A 19,979-nucleotide genomic window follows, 5' to 3' on the forward strand; every position below is an offset into this window, starting at 1 on the left:
AAACTATGCTGCTGATGATGGTCGACGGGTTTGCTGATGAAAATGCTGCTGCGCCTTCCCCTGAAACCAAGAGCGCAGTCTGTTGCGTGCAAACATATCAAAGCTTGCGCCCAAACATAAAGGACCCGTACATGCCGCCGACCTCGGCGCGCGCAACAGGGATCTTGCGCATTCCCCAGTTGTCGGCGCCCATCTTCCACCATCGGTAGCCGCGGTCCTGGCCCTTGCTGTGGTCCTGTAGTCGGACCATCCAGCATCGGCTTCCGATCTCCTGCAGGGACCAGCCGATGCGCTCCAGCGCCCTGTTCCGAGACAGGCTCTTGAATGACTGCTCCGAGATCTCCACCACCTCGAGTGGCATCGAGCTCGGCCTCAGCAGCGAGTTTCGGCTCGAGAAGAGATCGACAATGTCCAGCTCGTTGCCCCAGAGGTCCGACAGGTCGAGGTACCGCAACGTGTGGGGCTCCTCCGCCTGCTCCTCCTCCCCCTTCTTCTCGTCGGCCGGCTCGAGCAGCTTGGCGGCGGCATTGACATCCAGGCCACGCCCGACGGCAAGCTCGTCGAGGAACTTTGTCAAGGGCCGCAGAAGCGCAATGTGCTCCTCGTCCATGCGGCTGCCCTTCAGGCTCAGCGACTTGAGCGTCTTGGGCAGCACGGGGATGAGCTGCGAGACGTCATCCGCATCCAAGAGCTGGTGGCTCCGAGCGTCCGTGGCCACGCTCAAGTAGACCAGGTTCCTGACCGCCGGGTGAGTGGCGAGGAAGTTGATGACGTTGGGCGCCGTGAGCAGCGTGCACTTGGCAATGTTCAAGTGCGTGATCTTGGCCGTCTTCGGGATGGACTGCAACGCTCGGTCCGTGATCTTGGTCTGGGCAAGGTCCAGGTGCGTGACGCCGGCCAGGCGCGGCAGCATCTCCTCGAACAGCGCCGAAGGCAGCGTCAGGCACTTGTGGAACGACAGGCGCGTGATGGAGAGCATCTCGGGCCAGTCCATGGCCACGAGGGACGTGAAGGCGTTCTTGAACACGAGCGACGTGCACCCGGCAAAGTCCAACGCCCGCAGCCGGGGCATGTCGAAGAAGAGCTTCTGCAGCACCTCGACGCCGAGGTCGTCGTCGATATGCTCCATGGCCAGGAACTCTTGGAGGTGCGGCGTCAGCTCCAAGCACTGCACCAACGTCTCGGCCGTCAGGTTCCGGGTGCCCTTGCGCTCGCTGACGGACGCGAACAGGGTCGCGTTGTTGAAGTGGCTGAAGTCGATGCGCCGCACGATGGTGCCCAAGGCGGGGTGCGTCGTGATGTTGGAAAGAAACTTGCGGAAGATCCTCGAGTGAGGGATGGTGATGTGCTTGTACAGGGTGTTCAGGGTCGCGGCATGGATCGTCCTGGAGGTAAGCAGGAGAGACATCAGGTCGACGTTGCGGCGCGCGGTGCCGTACGGCGGGGGGATGTCGAGAACCAGCAGCTCGATAATAGATCCTATACCCGAGTCAGTCAGACGGCCGGCCCTTGTTGAGTCTACAACAAATAGGTAGGCAGCAACGGCAACTCACCGAGTATCTCGAGGGGGAGACTCTCCATGGGCGCACGGCCGTTGCCGCGCTCGTTCTTGCTCTTGGGAGACGGCGAGGGAGTGCTCCATGCCAGGTGCAAGGCCTGGAGGTCGCTGAAGCTCCTGCTCGCCGTCTTGCCCCTGACGTTGATTTGCTTCCAGCCTTTGAAGCTGGAGGCCGGGTACCAGCCGCCATGAAGCCTGCTGCTGGGCAGGGTGACGGGTGGCATGAACTGGACTTCGCCCATCTCGAGGGAAGGAGAGGCAACAGGCGAGGGGGAGTCTTCGAAGACGGCAGAGGTTATTTTCTCGGCGTAGGAAGAGACCTTGGAGGAGGTGAAGGTCTGGGCTAGGTCCGAGTCGTTTTCGCGGATGGATGAGAAGGAGGACCTGCCATTCTTTTCTGGGGTCGCAGGTCGGTGCGGCTCCGGGCTGTCCATTTTGTATTCGGTCAGAGTGTGAGATTGGTTGTGGCCTGTCGGAGCAGCTCCTGGGGGGGTGTGGTTCTGGGACGACGAGGTCTGCGATTGCAGAGGTCGCGAAGCTGCCATGGCTGCGGGAACTCTACTTTGACCTCAAAGGTCCGCGGGCCGCTGCGCTTGCTGTTTCAATTGTTTGTGCGACACACAAAAAAAGTAGACGCGCGCGCGCGCACACACACACACACATACACACGCACACACGTTTGTCCCTCTTATTGTTTGTCTAGCCCTGAGCAGGCGGGAGGAACAGGATAAGTGAGGGTATGTAGGTACGGGTAGGTGTACCAAGCGGTAATGGAATGGGCAATGCGCAGAAGTAGGAGCTAGCTGTATGAGTTGGGAAGAAGACAAGCAGCAAAGGCCGGGGTCCGATAGCGTCAACAGAGCAAAGCCAGAAGAGGCTTTTTCTATTAGTCAAAGACCGGGGCTTTTAGGTAAGAGGAAATTGTGGTGATGCGGGGAAGATGGTGGTTTGGCGTGTTCAGGTGGTCCAGCCTCAATCAATTTGTGATGTTACTAGACCGAGACGAGCAGCTTGGGGGAGACGATTCGAGACGGGGGAGGAGGAGGGTGTGCGTGGCACAAGACAAGACGTGCTCTTCGCAATCGTTGAGGTGATATACCAGGTCTGTCGGAAGAGGGAGGGGGGAGAACTGGAGAGGATTGCCAAGTAGACGGACTGGGCGTGAGACTGGAAAGACCAGGGGCGAAAAAAGTAGAAATATAAGTGTGACGAAGGAGGGGAGCGACGACGGCGACGACGACGACGACGACGACGACGGATCGCGACTGGGCTGGCCGATGGTGGTGATGGTGATGGGACTGACGACTGGGAGTGTATGGCAAGAGGCAGGCAATTGTGGGCGATCGTTATGCGCGTTAGCAGCCGGGCGCGTGTATGTATCTGTATGTATGAGCGCGCTGGCCGCAGATTATTATAGCAAGCAGAAGAGGCAAAGAGTTACTCTTGGCCAAAAATTGGGTAATGGAAACAAAGGAATGGAGACTTGGCTCGTCACATGAGCGTCCAGAGCTTCATCCATGATGGAGGCGGGGCCTGGTCAGTCCCAGGACATGACACGGGTGGTGTACACTATACATACGGTACGCCAGACCAGGCCAAGACCACCACCGCCACGCCCCCCAGGTGACATGCCTCTCTCGTGCTCACGGACGGGAGACGGCGTTTGCAAATGATTCCGTTGTCTAACACCCCCTGGATGGATGGGATCGGGGTCAGGGTCGGGGTCGGGGTCTAGGTTCAGGGACAAACTCTACGTTGGAGGGATGATGGGATGGGATGGGATGCCAGATGGGCGAGCCGCCACAGGAGAAAGAAGGTGCTGGCAACGCACGAAGCAGGCCGGCAAGCAAGCTGCCATTGGACGGGGGTTTCGTAATAGAAATGGCCTGTGTGCCTGTGTGTGTGTGTGTCTGTCTGTTTGCGTGTGTGTAGAGTCTGGGGCCAGCCGCCGATGAGCAAAGAAGCACGGCATCATCATGGCTGAGGTTCGCTCGATGATTGAACCACGGCCGCGCGGAATGTGTCAAGGAATGTCCATCTTCCGCCACTGCTTGTCCGAAGTTCGCCGGACAGGCCGTAACACCTGACCGAGTATAGTGTATATACTATGTAGATAGTGTGCGGTCATGGTCATCCTCGCCAATGCTGGCGGGGGGAGAGGCCGTGCGTCGGCAACGGAAAATCATGCCAAGTGCAGATGATGACGAGCAACCAAAAGGCCATGCATGCTATACCTAGGAGCATGCCACAATACAACAGATGGATCGCTTGTCAGAAAAGAAAAGAAAAGAAAAGAAAAAATAAGGAAAAAAAAGACTGGGGAGGTAGACTTAGGGCCAAGTCCAAGTCCAAGTCCAAGGGCCATGGGCGCGTTCTTGGTAACCGGGGCGATCCAATTCCATCACTGGAGGGGGGAAAATACAAGTACATTACAACCGGACTGGCTGACTGCCACAGGAAGAATGAACGAGAAACCGGCAACAGCGCAGCCAAGGGCCCCAGCGCTAAGCCGAGCTGAGTGAGTGCTGGACAGGCTTGCCGTGTTCTGCCCATGCTTAGGTAGTGTCGGGAAATCTGGCTCTGGGGAGGTGATCAAATGAGGCGACGAGGTGCGGTTCGGAAACGTAATGGATACCAACGTGGACTAATGGAAACCCGGGGGGGAAAACCTTTTCGTATTTCTTTCTCTCTCTCTCTCTCTCTCTCTCCTCTCTCTTGACTCACGTTGCGAGATGGGAACATCTGAGGCGGCCAATAATCACCTAATCCAAGCTCAGGGAAGGGGGGGGGGGAGGTACTGCCGCATTCCCCGTCCCCAACTGCACCATGTCGTGACAAGAACGTCAGAGGAGACAGGCGCATAAGACGGAAAAGAAAAATCAGTCAGCTGCATACACCACTATATGCGAGCCCAAGCATCCAGATCGTCGACGACAAGTGTGCTGATCTCCCCTGCCGTCCCGACTGATGTGCTCTCGCACGCACAGTCTCGCACGCACACACGCCCGCACACGCAATCACTCGCGTACTCACTTAACCACTTACTCACCAACACACCCCGCCGAGACATGTCCGTCAAAAGACTTCTCCTCGGCATTAGCTGTAATGCCTAGCCCCGCATCTCAAACCCCGAGCCACCTAGTGCCAGGCGGGACACCGCCATGTCGCACCTTCAAGACTCGACACCACCACCGGAGTACCGCACCCGAGGCGTCCGTCCGTCCCGGTTGTCGGATGGACCGTCCGATCCGGACTGGGTTGCCCGTTGTTCCCCTCTGGTCGCCATGGAAAAATAGCAAAATACCTACTGGAGTGTCATCGCAAAACCGAACGCTGCCATATCGGGCGAGAGGAATGATGCTGGGGAGAAGACAAGTCGAGGCGATGACATGCTTGGCATCCAACCCACCTGGGCCGGGGACCACGGGGGAGGGTCGTCTGACCTCTCTTCAGCTCGCGAGCCGGGCTGTGCGTATATGAGACGTGTCCAGGGCAAGCGATTTTCGGGTCTGGAGCGGCAACGCAGCCTTCCGAGCTGGGAGAACCGGGTGGACCTGTTCCCCCGGAAGGCGTTCCCGGCTCAGGCCAAGCAACTCCGGCATAGGTAGATGGATGGATGCCGATGGTCGTCAAGAGGGCATGGCCCAGCTCCGAGCTTTCTCCCTCCTGCGCTTCCCCCCCCCTCCTCACCCAAGCCGCATATACGAAGGCTTTCGAGAACGAGGCCTGAGAGTTGTAGGTGAGCACGGCAGAGAGGACGTCTCGTCTCATCGTCGAACAGAAAGGTACGAGTGGAGTCTTAGTGCCCGACACCCCTGCCGGATATCCGGTTGGGTGGGTTCGAGCTCACTCGGATGGGCCGCGTGCTGTTGCCCCAGATTATCCACCCTGGAAAAAAAAGATCAAACGGGAGGATAAGAAAAAATAAAATAAAAATAGTCAAAACTGGAGTGAAGAAGAAAACAGAAGGAAAAAAAGTGATAGACCGAGACCAGCCGCCTCGTGCCGTCCTGTCGGTTTCGAGCCTAACTTTTCTCGCTTCTGTACCTACCCCTCCCCCCCACATTCCAATACCTAGGTACTCAACTCAAGGATGGGGAAGAGACTTGTTAACTAGATAGACTTTGCGATTCCTCCCCCCCCCCCCGGTCCTTGTGCCTGCCGGGACAGAGTTAATATTTATTGTGACCAAAACAGGGCCAACCAAAGGACGCCAGTTTGCGAGGACCTCACACGAAAATGCCGTCCGAACGCCGACACAACCATTCTGCCGTAGTAGTCATTAGTTGAGAAATGTCTGCATCCATGCCCCTACATGGCACGATGCCCCAACCACGTGCCGCCAGCCAGGCCCCTTGCAACATCCGTCGAGTTTCTCATGACCACTGCATCGCGGCGTGTTAGTCATAGTAATAAAGAGCCCCTCCCCTCTCCTCCCCGCCCCCTTGGAATTTTGAGGTCACGCGCGCAAAAGAAAACACAGCGAGACGACCAGCATCTGTCGAAACCCCTTCCTGCGTCCTGAACCCTCCATCCGCTCTTTTCTTTCCACCCCTCTCCTTCCCCCCTCCCCTTAAAACACACAAACGTCCATATGATGGTGCCCTGGCCCTAGATACTAGGTTCCATCAAGCTGGCGTACCTGGCTTGTGTGTGTGTGTGTGTCTTGTCCATCGTTTGACAAACTTGATGCACGGCCACACCATCAAAGCAAGCGGGCCTAGTTTGTCTCCAACGAGGGGAGAAGGAGGGGAAGGAGGAGGAGGATCCAGCCAAACGAACTCGAGTTTGTCCCGCTGCCATCAAAGTGACAACACACAGGCTCTCCCCTTGGCAGGCACCGTCCACTCACAGCCCGCCAAACCTACCCCGGATTTTCTCCCCCAAAACGGAAGGAGAAGGGGGGAAACAGAAAAAGGAAAGAAAAAAAGGCCCAGCGCCCCCCCCGGTCCAGTCAGTCTCTATCCCAACTCGGATGGGCAAAGCAACTCATACCGAATTCCCCAGCTTCAGATCACGGCGCCCATTTCGCCGCTGCCTTCCTCTTTTGCACCATACCCCCCCACCCCCCTTTTGTCACACTCCCCGAGCTTCTTCCGACACCCAACCCATTTCCACGTCGCACACGCAAAAAAGGCGGCTCAACCGCACACTCTCTTTTTTAGTTCTTCTCTCTCTCTCTCTCTCTCTCTCGCCTCTACTTCGTACCTAGGTTACTAGTGCCAAAAAGAGGCGACGGACGGCCATCATAAAAGGGGAACCAGGAGGGAAGTGTGGTTCCTCATCACCAATAAACCCTTTCCCCGGGAAACCCTGACCCTTAGGTAGCTCGGTTTGCTCTGAGAGTCGCATCCCTCAGTCTTACCTAGGCCCTTCCCAAACGCACAACTGGAGCCGGTCATATCCTTCCCCTAAGGAGCTCTCTCTTTCTCATCTTGTCTCTATCACTTCTCCCCAGCGTCGGAGCCTGGACGGGACGGTTTGTTTTCCTTCCAGTGCCAACATCGTGTTTGGAACCTACAAACGTGTGCAAAGCCTCCCCCTTTCCATCCCCTTCCTGGGCCACATTTCCCGTCCGCTTCTCGGACAAACGAGAGAGGTTCGACCACTTCATGCAAACAGAACGCTCTCTCTCTCTGCTTGCACCCGGCACAGCTTCCCCGGATTCACCAAGTTGAAACCGGTCGGGCCCAAACACCGGGGAACCGCGGCCTAAATGCCAAAATGAGAGCCTTCGGACGAGGGAGAGGTGGGAAAAGGGGTGAAGGCGGGGTAGGGGGAGGCCCTCCCCTCCCTCCCTCCTTGATATTCGAGTAGTCGTGACATGCAATTCTCATTCAATGGAAACGTTCGTGCTGCTCGGGCTCTAGCTCGCAACTAGATGCAGGTCCACCAAACCCCGGTACGGGTTCACGCAAAAAAAGAAGAAGAAGAAAAAAAAAAAAAAAAGACAGGTGGCCAATACTCATCCCTAAACCACTGGGGTAAAACCTCCCTTCCTCATATCGGCCCAGATCATTGCCCGCACGCCCAGCAAACTCATCACACGCAACACCGTACGCCCTCTACCGTCCCGGCAGTATGTACTGTTACTCCATTTCCCAACGGGGCAGCCTAGTGTTATGTACTGTTGCCCCTCCCCCCTTGTTGATTTACTCTTCCATCCCGATGCTGCTAAGGTATCCAGGAGTCGACAAATCCGCATTGCGTCGACTTCCATGCCAGGTGGCCAAATGAAAACCAACGCCGTATAGAATCGTGGCATGTACCGCTTTCGAAAGAACATGCTCGTGCCTGCCGATGTCCCTAAAACGCCACACGTGTGTCTGTTGGCTTGGCTCGGCCCAATCAATACTGGGGGCCGCGTTGCTTGCGCATGTTCAGGGAGTCCGGTAGCACGTTGTACTTGTGGCTGAGCTTTTTGCCCTGCTTCGAGAAACGCTGCAGACACTCTTCGCAGTACCATTTCGCTGTGTCCAAGGTTAGCCTCTCGAACTCTTTTTTCTTCTCTTCTTTCTCAGAGATGCGACGGGCATCATCACACTTACAGCTTCCCTTGGGAGCAACCTTGAGGCCCACACAGTTGAGGTGGAACCATTCCCGTTCGCAGTTGTTTGCGTCGCAAGCCACCATTTCGCCGTAGCTCACGCTGGTGCAGTAGCAATATGTCGGTTCGTCTTCCGTGTAGTCGTAGCTGCGTTTGCCAGCTTGGATTTCCGCGTCTTCAATGTCCTCGCTGTCCTCCGTCTGGTCTGCCGTCTTGATGGCCTTGCTGTTTGTCATTATGTTGCTCTTCTTCCGCTTGCTCGTGCTGTTGGTCTCCGTATTGCGCGCCGACTTTGGCCTTGCTGCCTCTTGAAACGTAGCCATCGCTGGTGTCGATGGCTTACTGGCTCGTCCACTCTTCGTCACCGTGGCGGCGTTTACCGTCTGAAGCACCGGCGTCTCGCTGGGCGTTTCCGGTTCTTCGGGTTTCGGTGTTTCCTTCTTTTGCTTCGCCGCGGGTATGCTTGGCTTGATGGCCGTCTCGATTGGCTCAGGCTCCTTTTTCGTAGGTTCCGGCGCAGGCGGTACCGAAGGCTCCTTGGCAACAGGCTTGGCCTCGACGACAGGCTTTGGCAACGGCGCCGGAGGTGCTGCCTCCGGTGTCGGCGGTGGCACATAACCGTTCGGCTTGGCCGAGGCGGACGATGGCGGCCGAGACTGTTTCCCGCCCTCCACCGCCGCTTGCGTCGTACTCTGCTTGGCTCGTGAAGCAGTGGGAGGCTTGGGAGCGGGAGGTACGGGGGTGACTGTCGGCGCGGGAGAGCCGCGTGGCAACACGGCGTCGGAAAAGGTACTCATCACGGGAGAGGAGGCGACCGATGGAGACATGCCGGCGACTCCATTTTTGCTGTTGATGTGCAAGTCAGACACCGACGACAAAGGATTCCAAGTAAACACTTGCGGGACGACATACCTTTTCTTGGCAACTCCCGTGCCCGTCGGCAGGGCCTTTCGCTTCTTCGGGCCGCCTTGGCCGCCTTCTAGCGCTGGGGTTTCCCTAGGGCTTGTTGTCTTCGCCTTTGACGACGCAGCGGCCCCGAAGACAGTGCTCATGGCCCGCTCCGTCGCGTTGTTTCCGCTAGGCGTCTTCTCGACCTTGCGCCTCTTGGGCTGTGGGGCCGTCCCGTTCGAGGCGCCATTTGTTGAGATACCCAACCCTACGCTGGCAGCGGTCTCGGCCGCTTTGCGCGCTTTACCGCCTCCGTGACCCTTCTTGGCTGTTTCTGGCTTGTTGCGGCCTTCGGCGTCATCAAAGTCCGATTCCTGAGGCGCCGTCTTCTGGCTCTTCTTGGCCTGGACGGCTTGCTTCCTCGACTCGCTCCTGGCAGCGGCCTCCTCGGCCAGCTGCTGGGCTGCGGCAGAGATGGCTGCGGCACCCTCGCGACGCGAACGCTCCGTGTGTGCCGCCTTAGTTGCGGCCCTGTTCTCGGGATATGCCCAATGCGAAGTGCTCCCCCACTTCGCCTCGTCGCTGAACTCGTTCTCGACGTACGGCCAGACGTCTTCAATTCGGGAGAGCTGTTTCTGGAGGGCGTCATTCGCCGTCGAGATGACGTGGTTCTTCTCCTCCAACGAGCCGAGCATCTCCTGGATCTTGTAAGCTGTCTGTCGAAACAGCTGTCTCCTCGGGAAGTTGCTGGCGTCGTAGATGGATGTCGTGTACGAGCCGTCGGTCGAGGATGCCGGAGGGGGAGCTTGACTGCCGAGACGACCTCCGCTGGAGCTGTTCTGCGCACTCATTGGAGCTGACGCAGGCGCGACACTACTGGACGTATCGTTCGCCGGTCGGGGCTGCGGAGGGGGTGCGTTCATGGCAGCGTCGACGAGCTTGAAGAGCGCATCCTCGGGAGCGAATATTTTGGCATCGACCTCTTTTAGTAGGGTGAAATGTCGGACAAGCTCTTTCGGGAGAGCTGCGATGGCATCGGAGAAGTAGGTTATCGCAGGATAGATGTCGATGGGCTGGTCGGAAGCAGTGCCGCCAGCAAGAGAGTCCCGCCCGTTGGCAGATCCACGAAGGCCTGACGAGACGCGCGGTGGGTTTGTACGTGTCTGTCGGACAGGCTGGGACCTCCTACTTGACGGAGTGTCTCCTGACGGTGCTTTGGCCGACTTCATCGCAACTTCAGCCGGCGTGTCGCGCGGGGAGTTGTCCAAGTAGTGGGAGAGGAAGCGAAGACCTGGCGCAGCAGCGAAGTGCCACGGGTGGATTGTCGTGAACGGACGGGTAAAAAGTAAAGGGGTCCCGTCTTAGCAAAAGACGAGGTCTGCACAATTGAAAGATGATACTGAAGAAGCCTAGGGCATTCTCACCGTTGTAGCAAGGTGGCCTGGGAGGTGCAAAAATGGTGGGCGTGGGAGAGGGGAGTGCGCGAGGAAAATCAAGAGAGAACGCCTCGGGATCTTCCGTCATCCATCCGACGCACTTTTGGGGGACCTCAGTGTATCTGCCGCGGGCTGGAGAGACCGGCTGGGTGAGTGGAGTGACCCCATCCGTTCACTTAGCGAGTGGTTTAGGCCTGAGGCCCAAGTGAGCTCACCCGAACCTGCGAGGCCCCAACGCCCCCTGTGCCTGTCTCTCCAGCCACACTCGGCAGCGAAAATCGGCCAAGCCCCCTCCGATCCACCGATGCGATGCGCGCAACGGGGGGGCAGCCACACCCACTGTCGTCATTCGTAAGCCTCTTATCGTCGTTGCGCCACAATCCGATAAGCTCCAGAGAGCGACCGTTTTCATTCCAGAGCCTTCAAGTTAATTCCGTAACCTATCGAATTCGCATCGTTGCGACACCGAATCGTAACTCTCCTTGTTCCTTTTCCTGTCTTTCTTTTCTCTCTCGCTCTCTCTTGATTTTTGTTTCTTCTTTACGCCGCTCATCTTGCAACCTGACAAACTACCTTTAAAAACAGCAATTGAATTTGATGGATATCAATATGGTACAAACACACTCGTGGTATCAATTCCGGCCACCTCCACCCAACAACGCAACCAAGGACAAGTCCTAGGCAAATCTCCTGCGCAAATACTATCGCGAAAATGAAGAAGAAGAAAAACGCCCCGCAGTGAAAACAGAGCAGACCGTATGCTCATTCGAGCAGTTTCAGGCAAGCTTCCGCGCCTTCGAGTTTGCTTGTTTCGGGCGCTCGTCGGCTTCAATCTGCTTCTTCTGCCTCCATTGCCACTCCAAAAGCACCGGCAGGAAGTGCTGCAGATCAAAGTCTGGCCAGAGACACTTCAGGAAGAAAATGTGCGTATCCTGGTGGCACTGCCACAGCATGAAGTCACTGAGTCTCTCAACACCACTAGTCCTGACGAAGATGTCCAACGGTGGGTTCCCAGCAGTGTACATGTGGTTATTCAGCGTCTCGGCTGTGATTGTCTCTGGGTTCTTCAGATGGAGGCCACCTGCGGCGCCGGGCCGATGTCTCGGCGGCGAGGGCGAGTCGGGTGGAAGAGTAGTCGACGACGAAGCGCCATCGTCACCATCTGACCGGGAGGAGGGAGCGGGCGACGTGTCGCGGATGGTGGGGAGGGGTTCTCGACGCTCTAGCTGCTTCGACATGATCTTCTGCGAGATGCGAGCGGCCGGGAAGGGCGTGAACTTTGGGCCTGGAGGCATCATATACTCCTGCACCGTGGATCGTATGGCCGTCGTCATTTCTTCTCTCGCCGTATACGGGAAGCAGATGTTCAGCACGTTGCTACTTCAGTCAGTTCGGCTCGCCCAAAGGACTACATGCGCCTAGCTCACCGCTTGTTGTACTTGGTCATGTCGACTGCACGGTCAACGACCTCGAGCACGTCCTTGCGGATCAAGTCTCTCTGGCCGAGCACACGCACCGCCGCACCGTACCGATCCAGGATATCTCCATGCTTCGTCAACTGCTCGAGCTTCACCTTGGCCAGCTGCATAAGCCCATCGACCTCGTATTGCGGGCGGTTGAAATTTTCTATACTGAAGGCGTAAACCGTCACGACTTTGACGCCGCATTTGTAACAAATCTCGAGAACCTGGACTTTCCCTATTAGCGAACGCGTCAGCCGGAGGTAGCGGCGGGATGGCGGACCCTGGCCAGAGCCTCGAACCCGTGGTGGTGACCTTCGATCGTCTCCATCTTCTTGCCGCGAGCATACCGCCTGTTGCCGTCCATCTCGAATGCGACATGTTGAGGGACCGGGCCTTGCTTCAGTGCGCCAATGAGGAGCTCGCGGAGCTGGTCAATGGCCCATTCGGCCGGCGGTGAGCTAAAGAGCCACCGCGTAATGTGGTTGATGAATATCTCCGACATGCTGTTCTTGATGTGATTACGGCGCAGACGTTTTACGCAAGGAAGAGTGTAAGGGGTGCAGCACTGCGCGCGTTGAGGAAAGAATTATTCGAAGGTAAAGCAAATTGTGCGAATGAGGGACGAAAAGCCGGGACACCCTATCGGGAAGATTACAAAAGAGAACGAGAAACAGGTATTGTTAGTATGTGATGGGCGTCAGCAAGTATGTTGGCCAGTTGGAAGAGTACCCGCCTTGGACTCAGTATTCCGGACCAGCAGAAGCTACCAGAGTTTCGGCGTGTGCCCAGAGCTCTGCGCCTCACAGAAACACGTCGTCTTGACAGGGAAGCAAGGGCGGGATGGGCACTGCAGCGCAATTCGTTGGGCGAATGGGAATCCGGGGGTTCAAGCGTGTGGGGAAGCCACGGTCGGTCAGCCCACCAGCCTCGTAATTGCACGGGATCAGGTACCTGTGGCGTTGACGTGAGTGAGGCCTTGAGGCTGGAACCATTCATTCCCCAATGTCCACACCACTATGGAGGGGGGTGTACAAGTGCATGCCTCCGTGCCTACCTCTCTTATCTCTGGTTTGAGCTTCGAGTGGGTTCGATCTGACGAAGGCCGAAGAAACCACCTGGCATCAACGGTCCTCCGACCGCGCCTCGCTTTCTGGCCTTTGCCCTTGGTACTCTGACGACGCCGCTAGCCTGCGCAAACCCAATAGCATACGGTTTATCCGAGCATTCAAGTACTTACATACCTACACACCACCTGCAGAACACCCCGCAGCAAGGGGCACCCAAACGAGGTTTCCTCAATCCAAAGGGATCCGTCATCCTCCCTCGAGGCACCGATCCACCGCTGTCGCGATACAGAGCTGACGGGTACGCCGGACCACAATGATATAGCCCTCCAATCACCAACATGTCTTTTACGAATGCGCCAGTGACGCGCTCTCTCGTCCTTGGCTTGGTGACGAGCTCCATTGCGGCCAGCCTGCTAGACGTCAAGCACTACTTCTACATCGTCGTCGATACCCACCTCTGGCGGTATCATCAAGTCTGGCGCCTCCTGACGTACCAGCTATGCTGCACCAACTCGAGCGAGGTGCTCTTCGCCTCAATGACCCTTTACCAGCTAAGGGTAATTGAACAGATATGGGGATCGAGGAAATATGCCGTGAGTCGTCACCGAACCAACGCAAAGGCACCAGGTCGAGCGGCACTGACCTATCCGTAGTCATTCGTAGCTGTATCCGCGCTCTTCACCGCCGTCATACCTCCCATCTTCTTGTCCCTCGTCCTGCGTCCACTGACGGCGGGTCTGTTCAACTACATGCCGGCTGGACCAACCCCGATTATCTTTGCGATACTCGCGCAGTACCACGCCGTGGTTCCTCACGTCTACAGATACCGCGTCGCAGCTTCGTCGGCGCCACCTACGGACGATCCGTTTGTCGGATTGACCTTCTCGGATAAGACATACCGCTATGCCCTCGCATTACAGCTGGCCCTCTTCCAATGGCCAGGCTCACTGCTTGGGGCTGTCATTGGCTGGGTTGTAGGATATTCGTGGAGGAACGACTTGCTGCCAGGAGCGGTGACCAAATGGCGCCTCCCGGGATGGATAGTTGGGGTCAGGACACAGAGAAGTCGGAGCGAATTTGAAGGCCTTCGACGGCGGTTGGAAGGCGAGAGCTCGTCTGCCACCGCATCCGGCGTTCAGGGACAAGTTGACGGGGACTCTGGGTGGAGAAGACCGGCCGGCCAGGGCAGGCGTGAGGACTGAATAGCACAGATCTGCAGTCCAAAGACACAAGCAGTCATTCGTGATCTAGGCATTGACGACAAACATTTTCGGATGTGTTCCGACTGGCGAAGCGGACTGCTCTCAGGCCTGGGTTATGTCAACTCTCGCTGGGCCTCGAGATTGAACGGTGAACATTCGGGAATCGGCCATACGTGATGCGATGACGGTGGGATATAGATGTGGGCAACTATCCAGCATGCCGTTGGACTATTGAGAAGGTCGTTCGACGTGCTCACAATGAAAATTACCGGTATACAGAGGGTCGTGCCTGCATCAGAACCAGATGAACCCCATTCGTAGCGTACACGTCCAGTAGTGTCGGTACACTACCCGCGGCCCTGGGGATGCCGACGATCATTCCTGGGATGGAAAAAAAAAAGAGTAATGTTGTGGGCCAGAAAAGGTTTGGGCCGTGTTTCCAAAGTGGTTTAGCTCAGCGCAATCCCAGCACAGGATCCTGGCAATCAGGAACCCGAAATTACGGTGTGTTCCCTCTCTGATTACAGAGTCAGGCTATCCTTATGCAGCAGATACAACGACACTCACTTGGGACGTTTGAGTTTGAACTATGTCCAACCCCAAGCGCCTGTGAGCACGGCGGAGCTTTTGTCATCCCAAATGCTGGTGATGTTTGCATATGAATACAAGTGACAGTGACAGTGACAGGTTGTGGAAGTATGCAAGCGCGGAGAGTACGTACTGTTGAGCGGACGGCCATCCGACAATAGCACCCACAACGACGCGGGCAATAGACTACCCGAAGAAGCTTAGCGTCATGAACCCAAAGTGGAAGCTGCGAGGCATCGCCAAATGTAAACAGCCTGCAAGGGGGGTCCGGCTGTGCTGAACTCGTGTCAAGCGTGTCATGTCTGGACGGCAAACTTTACACCCGCCAGTGCACACATCGCTAGAGGAGGGGGAATGATATGCCTCTTTACCTAACAGGTAGATCACTCTTCTCATTCTGCTTCTCTTTTTCTTATTTTTTTTTTCTCCCTATCCTAGCAACTTCCCCTTCCCCGGCTGCCTATCGCCATACGGTTGGTGCTTATTCCGCTCCGACGACGTCCCGACTCGTCTTCCGTCTCCACGGCGATAGCAACTTCGTTCCCGCAACGGCGAACCCCCCCACCCCCTTGCCTCCCACGCTAAGTGGCTTTCCCAGCACATATCCCACACGCCAGCCACCCTTTGTCCCTTCCCAGGCTGGCTTGTGCGACGGTTCCAACACCCATCCCTATCGAGACGTGCCTGCGATTAGTCTTCATAACCCGCCGGATGAACATGCCCCCTAAGGCCGCCACGACACCCTAAGCCACCTACGATTCTACGAGTTTTGTGTAATATAATGATTTGACGACCACCGTCGCTTACTACCGGTCCGATCCAACAACATGAACGGGTACTCCCCGGGGAGGCCCTCGCCGCCCCGGGCTGCTGGCGGAGAGAGGCCCCTAGGCGGTGATAGCCTCAGGAGGGATATTATGAACAACTTGGAAAAAGCGTCCCTACGTGTTGATCCAGTCAGTTGTCTTCGTCAGTCTTAGTCGACGCCGCGTAGCCAAATCTGACAACTTGTAGACAAGCACAAAACTGCCCCCAAGCTCCGCGCTCGTCGATCTCAAGGACCCGATCCAAGTTCATTTGTTGACGGAAACGGCCTTGACCGACAGTAAACAATACCGAATATTGTCCCAGGAAGAAGTCGATGGTGCCAAGAAGCAAATCCAATCGTTGAGCTTGCGCGTCGAGCAGACGCGCGCGAACCTCGCTATCCAAACAAAGTATCGAGATGCCGCTATTTCCATGGCCAAGCTCTACACACAGCCCGAGGCTGGTAGAAGGAGGAGCTTACTGGGCAACAACCGCAACAGCATGGGAGAGTCCTTGCGAGAGGCCGAGGCAGAGCGGCAGGCGAGCGAAAAACGAGTCGAGGACCTATCCAACGAACTGCGGAATCTCGAGCAACGCCTGATGGAATCGCAAAGGAATCTCCTGGAGCACACGGCCGGTATCCTCCAGCTGACACACAGGGCTTCCAAGAAGCCGGCCAGTCAGCTGCCCGCGCAAATGATGAACGGGATCCCCGGAAGCCCAGAGAGCCTTTATGCCTATTCAAACGGTCGCAATAGCTTGGAACCGGCGGGAGACGGCTCCTTCGACGAGGATGGCCCATATCAGAATCTCAACAATGAAAATATGTCTCGCGGACAAGCCAAAGTCAGCCCACTCAATATCCCGCCCAAGGCACCAAACCGAGAGCAAGATACCCAGCTGCAACAGGAGGCGGAGAAGCTGAGGGAGGAGAACGCCCGGCTTCAGTCGCAGACCGACGCCTTGGGTGCTGAGATTGATGGTCTCAAGAGAGAGAAGGCACAGCGCCTACAGTCCGTCTCTGACACCGAGCGGAAACTTACGACATTCAACAACTCTCTGAGAGAGGTAATTATTAATTTTAATCCCACCAAGAACGGAGGCTTCCGTGCGCCCCCCTCGATAGCGACCGACGCATCAGTCGAGCCCGGCACAGCCCTGGGGAGCCAGTTGGAATATCTGGAGGCTGGCCTGTCGGCAGTGCGCGAGGAGCAAGAACTTCAAGGACAGTCCTCGGGCGCTCTCCAGGAGGCCGAGGCCGCCGCGGGCGAGGCGTCAATCGCTCTCTCGCAGACGGAGAGCCGGCTAGACGACTTGAACCAACAACTGCGCGATATTCTTGTCGCGGTCGACCCGAGCTATCCCGACGTGGCGAACTCTGGCCTTGACAGCCAATTCGACTGGCTTCAGCGTGCTATTTCTGTTGTGGACGAGGAAATGAAGAAGACGGCCGGCCTGTCGGCTGTCAAGAAGCAAGACGAGGAGCAAGTCGAGGCTGCACTGGTGGGCTTGTGGGAAACCATCCAGTCGGGCTTCGTGAACATCCAAAAGCAAAAGGCAGACCGCCGCCGCACGCGGATGGAGCAGGGCGTGTCTGAGAACGAGGACGACATGTCAGAAGACGAGGCCGTCGACACCACAGAGCCGTACTCGCTGTCGGCTTTCTCGGCCAAGGTGCAGTGGCTCTATAGACAGGCCACCAGTCTGAAGGAGCAGAAGTCGGTCCTGAAGCGCCAGATCAAGCAGCAACGCGAGCTGAACAGCAAGTCGGACTCGCAGAGGGACGAAGAGTTGAGGGCGAAACAAGAGCAGCTCGAGCAACTCCGGGCAGCCCAAATGCGGTCCGAGGAAGAGAAGACTCTCGAGTTGACGCTCAAACAAGACCAGCTAGATCAGCTTAGGTCGCTGCTCGAGCGGTCCGAGGAAGAAGTGGCCGAGGCACAAGAAAAGCTGGCCAAGACGCAAAAGGAGGCCGAGGCCGCGATGACCACGCGCATGGCCAACGAGTCCAGCGCAGCCAAAACGCAGGACGAGATCAAGCAGCGCGACGCCAAGATCGCCTCCCTCGAAGCGAGCACCAAGGAGGCCCAGACGACGCTGGCGAGCCTCAACACAAATGTCCAAGAGTTGAACGATAAGCTGAGCCGGGCCAACGAGGAAATCGCGCTCCTGACAACCAAGCTTGCCGGAGCGGAGAAGGCGGCAGTCGAGAAGCAGCAAGAGGTCGCGGCCAAGGACAAGGAGGTCAAGGAGAAGGAGGAGGAGCTGGACCGGTTCAACATGATGATTGTCGAGCTCAAGACGGAGCTCACCATCGCGCAGGCCGAGCTGGACGGCGCGTACGGCTCCCGTAAGGAGAGGGCCGACCAAGCCGCGGCTATCAAGAGCAGCGTGGAGGCTGCGCAACTCAAGACCGAGGTCGACCGGCTCAAGGAGGAGCTCAGCTCGACGCTCAAGGAGCTGGAGAGCATCACGGCCGAGACGATCAAGGCCGAGCGGGAGAAGTTCGACGTCGAGAGCAAGCTCGACGACGCGCTCGCCGTCAAGTCGAACCTCGAGGGCGAGATCAGCTCGCTCAAGGACCAGCTCGAGGCCGAGGTCGACAACTCCCGGGTCAAGCTGGCCAAGCTGCAGGAGGAGCTCGACAGCGAGCGCCTCAAGGTAACGCCCGGCGCCGGCGCCCGCGGAGCCGGGGCGTCGATGCTCAGCGAGCAGTTCCGCACCACGATGAGGGAGGAGAGGAAGAAGTTCCAGGAGGATCTCAGGGTAAGTCTGCGTGTGCTCGTCCGCCCGTGCCGTAGCATGCTAACCATCCGCGCGCAGGAGGAACAAGGCAAGAGGAGAAAGCTCGAGGAGGAGCTGCAGAAGATCAAGAAGTCCCAGGGGCCTGGCCGGAGTCCCCTGAGCCCTAGGTGAAACCGAACACTGGCGACGAAGCCCCCATCCGAACTATGATATCGTCACCCGCCTATTGCTTGTGGAGCCCGCATCTATGCGTCCCCCTAACGCAGACCGTCTTCGGATCAACACAATCACTACGACGTGTATTAGTACGGACTTGCTTGTTGTTCTCTCACCCTTTTTTATTCGTTCTTTTTTGCATAGTGGGATCTCTGGGAAAAGGGAGGTTGAGACCTATTCTACCCAAGTCCCTCCTGGTTTTGGATATTACTACTATTACTACCAATACTGGCTGCGTGTTGGCGCACAGCCTCCAAGAGTGAGTGTACCACAGCCGGGTGTTTATTTAGTCTGTCGCCGAGCCCGTCTTTGTATTACCTTTCCCGCCTTCAAGCCGGGCGCTGCCGTCGGATTTTAGTATTTAGATTTTTTTCTTGTTTTCTTGGATACCATACAGGAGGCCCGAAGATATGTGGGCTGAAAGGAATTGAATCACGAAGTTGAAGTTATGTTTTGTGTTTGTTTTCCAGCTGCCCCCCCCCCTTCTCTCGCTCGGTATGGCGCGCTCCTTTGGTGACGGTATGCCCCCCAGAACCACCATTTTTACTTTTTTTTTGTTCTTTTTTTCTTTGTCTGGGAGTCGGTTTCCGAACGTACATGAGGCCGTCACGGGGCAATGATGGACGGAGCACGAACTTTGCAATCCGTCGATGCTCCTCTTCTCCTCCCCCTCTCTATCGCCGTCTGTTGTTCCCTCACCCGCCATGGCCAGGGACCGGCCGATATTCCCCCCATCCCTCGGCCTGGCCGTCGTTTTCTTCTCACCCTTATTGTGCCGTTCGATTCTCACAAATGGGCATTCTCTCTTCGCCCCAGTGAGCCCCCTTCGTCCAGGACACTGGGGGGAAGGCGGAACCTTTCCCTCTTCCACCGGCCTCTTATGCCGTCCTCCCACCCCCCCCCCCCTCCCACCTCCTGCTCCTAACGGAGGCAGTCGGTTCCATCCGGGGTGTTCTGGATCCATCACGGGCCCCGTAGCCTGCTAACCCGGCATCGAAGAGCTCGCCCACGGGGTAATGATGATTACGGCCGCGGCGGCCTCGGCATTCGAGGAGTAGAGGCGGGCTGGGGAATTGACTCTGGCTTCGCGTTTCCTCTCTGCTCGTCTCGACTACGACTGCATGCTCTTCTCTCACTGCATGTCCACACCATTCGACCCGGGCTGGAATGGTATTGCCAGATATGCCGACGTTTCTGAAATTTTTTATCCCTGGCCCTGGAATGACGGACCCTGGCCCTCTTGATAGATGGCGCAGATGCGACTGGTACAAAGACATTGCGCCATACCTTTTCGAAGGGCTAGTACCCGGAGGACAGAACAGACCAAAGTACAAGCTTGTGTAGACGTCCCGAGAAGCAGTAGATTACTTCCTTGAGGAATGACAAGCTCCGGCACACCTGGCAAGGCCACCAACGACTCTGCCTTCTGCCGCATAAGATTTCCACAGCGTTAAGAAAGGCA

At 57.0% G+C, this 19,979-nt stretch overlaps 5 protein-coding genes across 5 annotated transcripts; 2 read left to right on the forward strand and 3 right to left on the reverse strand.

The window, feature by feature from the left end:
* Positions 1 to 97: 97 nt before the first annotated feature.
* GLRG_08653 (leucine Rich Repeat domain-containing protein) lies at positions 98 to 2,103 on the reverse strand (the record flags this gene model as incomplete). The annotated part of the gene is made up of 2 exons (XM_008099203.1): positions 98 to 1,479; positions 1,554 to 2,103. 2 exons carry the CDS (start codon positions 2,101 to 2,103, stop codon positions 98 to 100), a joined length of 1,932 nt encoding a protein of 643 aa, XP_008097394.1.
* A 5,803-nt stretch (positions 2,104 to 7,906) lies between these two features.
* On the reverse strand, positions 7,907 to 10,222 carry GLRG_08654 (PHD-finger domain-containing protein; the record flags this gene model as incomplete). The annotated part of the gene is made up of 3 exons (XM_008099204.1): positions 7,907 to 8,028; positions 8,107 to 8,951; positions 9,018 to 10,222. The coding sequence occupies 3 exons, from the start codon at positions 10,220 to 10,222 to the stop codon at positions 7,907 to 7,909; spliced, it is 2,172 nt and encodes a 723-aa protein (XP_008097395.1).
* A 983-nt stretch (positions 10,223 to 11,205) lies between these two features.
* Positions 11,206 to 12,394, reverse strand: GLRG_08655 (di-trans,poly-cis-decaprenylcistransferase; the record flags this gene model as incomplete). The annotated part of the gene is made up of 3 exons (XM_008099205.1): positions 11,206 to 11,806; positions 11,857 to 12,116; positions 12,173 to 12,394. 3 exons carry the CDS (start codon positions 12,392 to 12,394, stop codon positions 11,206 to 11,208), a joined length of 1,083 nt encoding a protein of 360 aa, XP_008097396.1.
* A 903-nt stretch (positions 12,395 to 13,297) lies between these two features.
* GLRG_08656 (UBA domain-containing protein Ucp14) lies at positions 13,298 to 14,161 on the forward strand (the record flags this gene model as incomplete). The annotated part of the gene is made up of 2 exons (XM_008099206.1): positions 13,298 to 13,552; positions 13,613 to 14,161. The coding sequence occupies 2 exons, from the start codon at positions 13,298 to 13,300 to the stop codon at positions 14,159 to 14,161; spliced, it is 804 nt and encodes a 267-aa protein (XP_008097397.1).
* A 1,415-nt stretch (positions 14,162 to 15,576) lies between these two features.
* On the forward strand, positions 15,577 to 18,472 carry GLRG_08657 (involucrin repeat protein; the record flags this gene model as incomplete). Its single annotated transcript, XM_008099207.1, has 3 exons — positions 15,577 to 15,705; positions 15,764 to 18,322; positions 18,380 to 18,472. The coding sequence occupies 3 exons, from the start codon at positions 15,577 to 15,579 to the stop codon at positions 18,470 to 18,472; spliced, it is 2,781 nt and encodes a 926-aa protein (XP_008097398.1).
* Positions 18,473 to 19,979: the final 1,507 nt, after the last annotated feature.

This window comes from Colletotrichum graminicola, assembly GCF_000149035.1.
Source record: "Colletotrichum graminicola M1.001 genomic scaffold supercont1.40, whole genome shotgun sequence".
Classification (NCBI taxonomy): domain Eukaryota; kingdom Fungi; phylum Ascomycota; class Sordariomycetes; order Glomerellales; family Glomerellaceae; genus Colletotrichum; species Colletotrichum graminicola.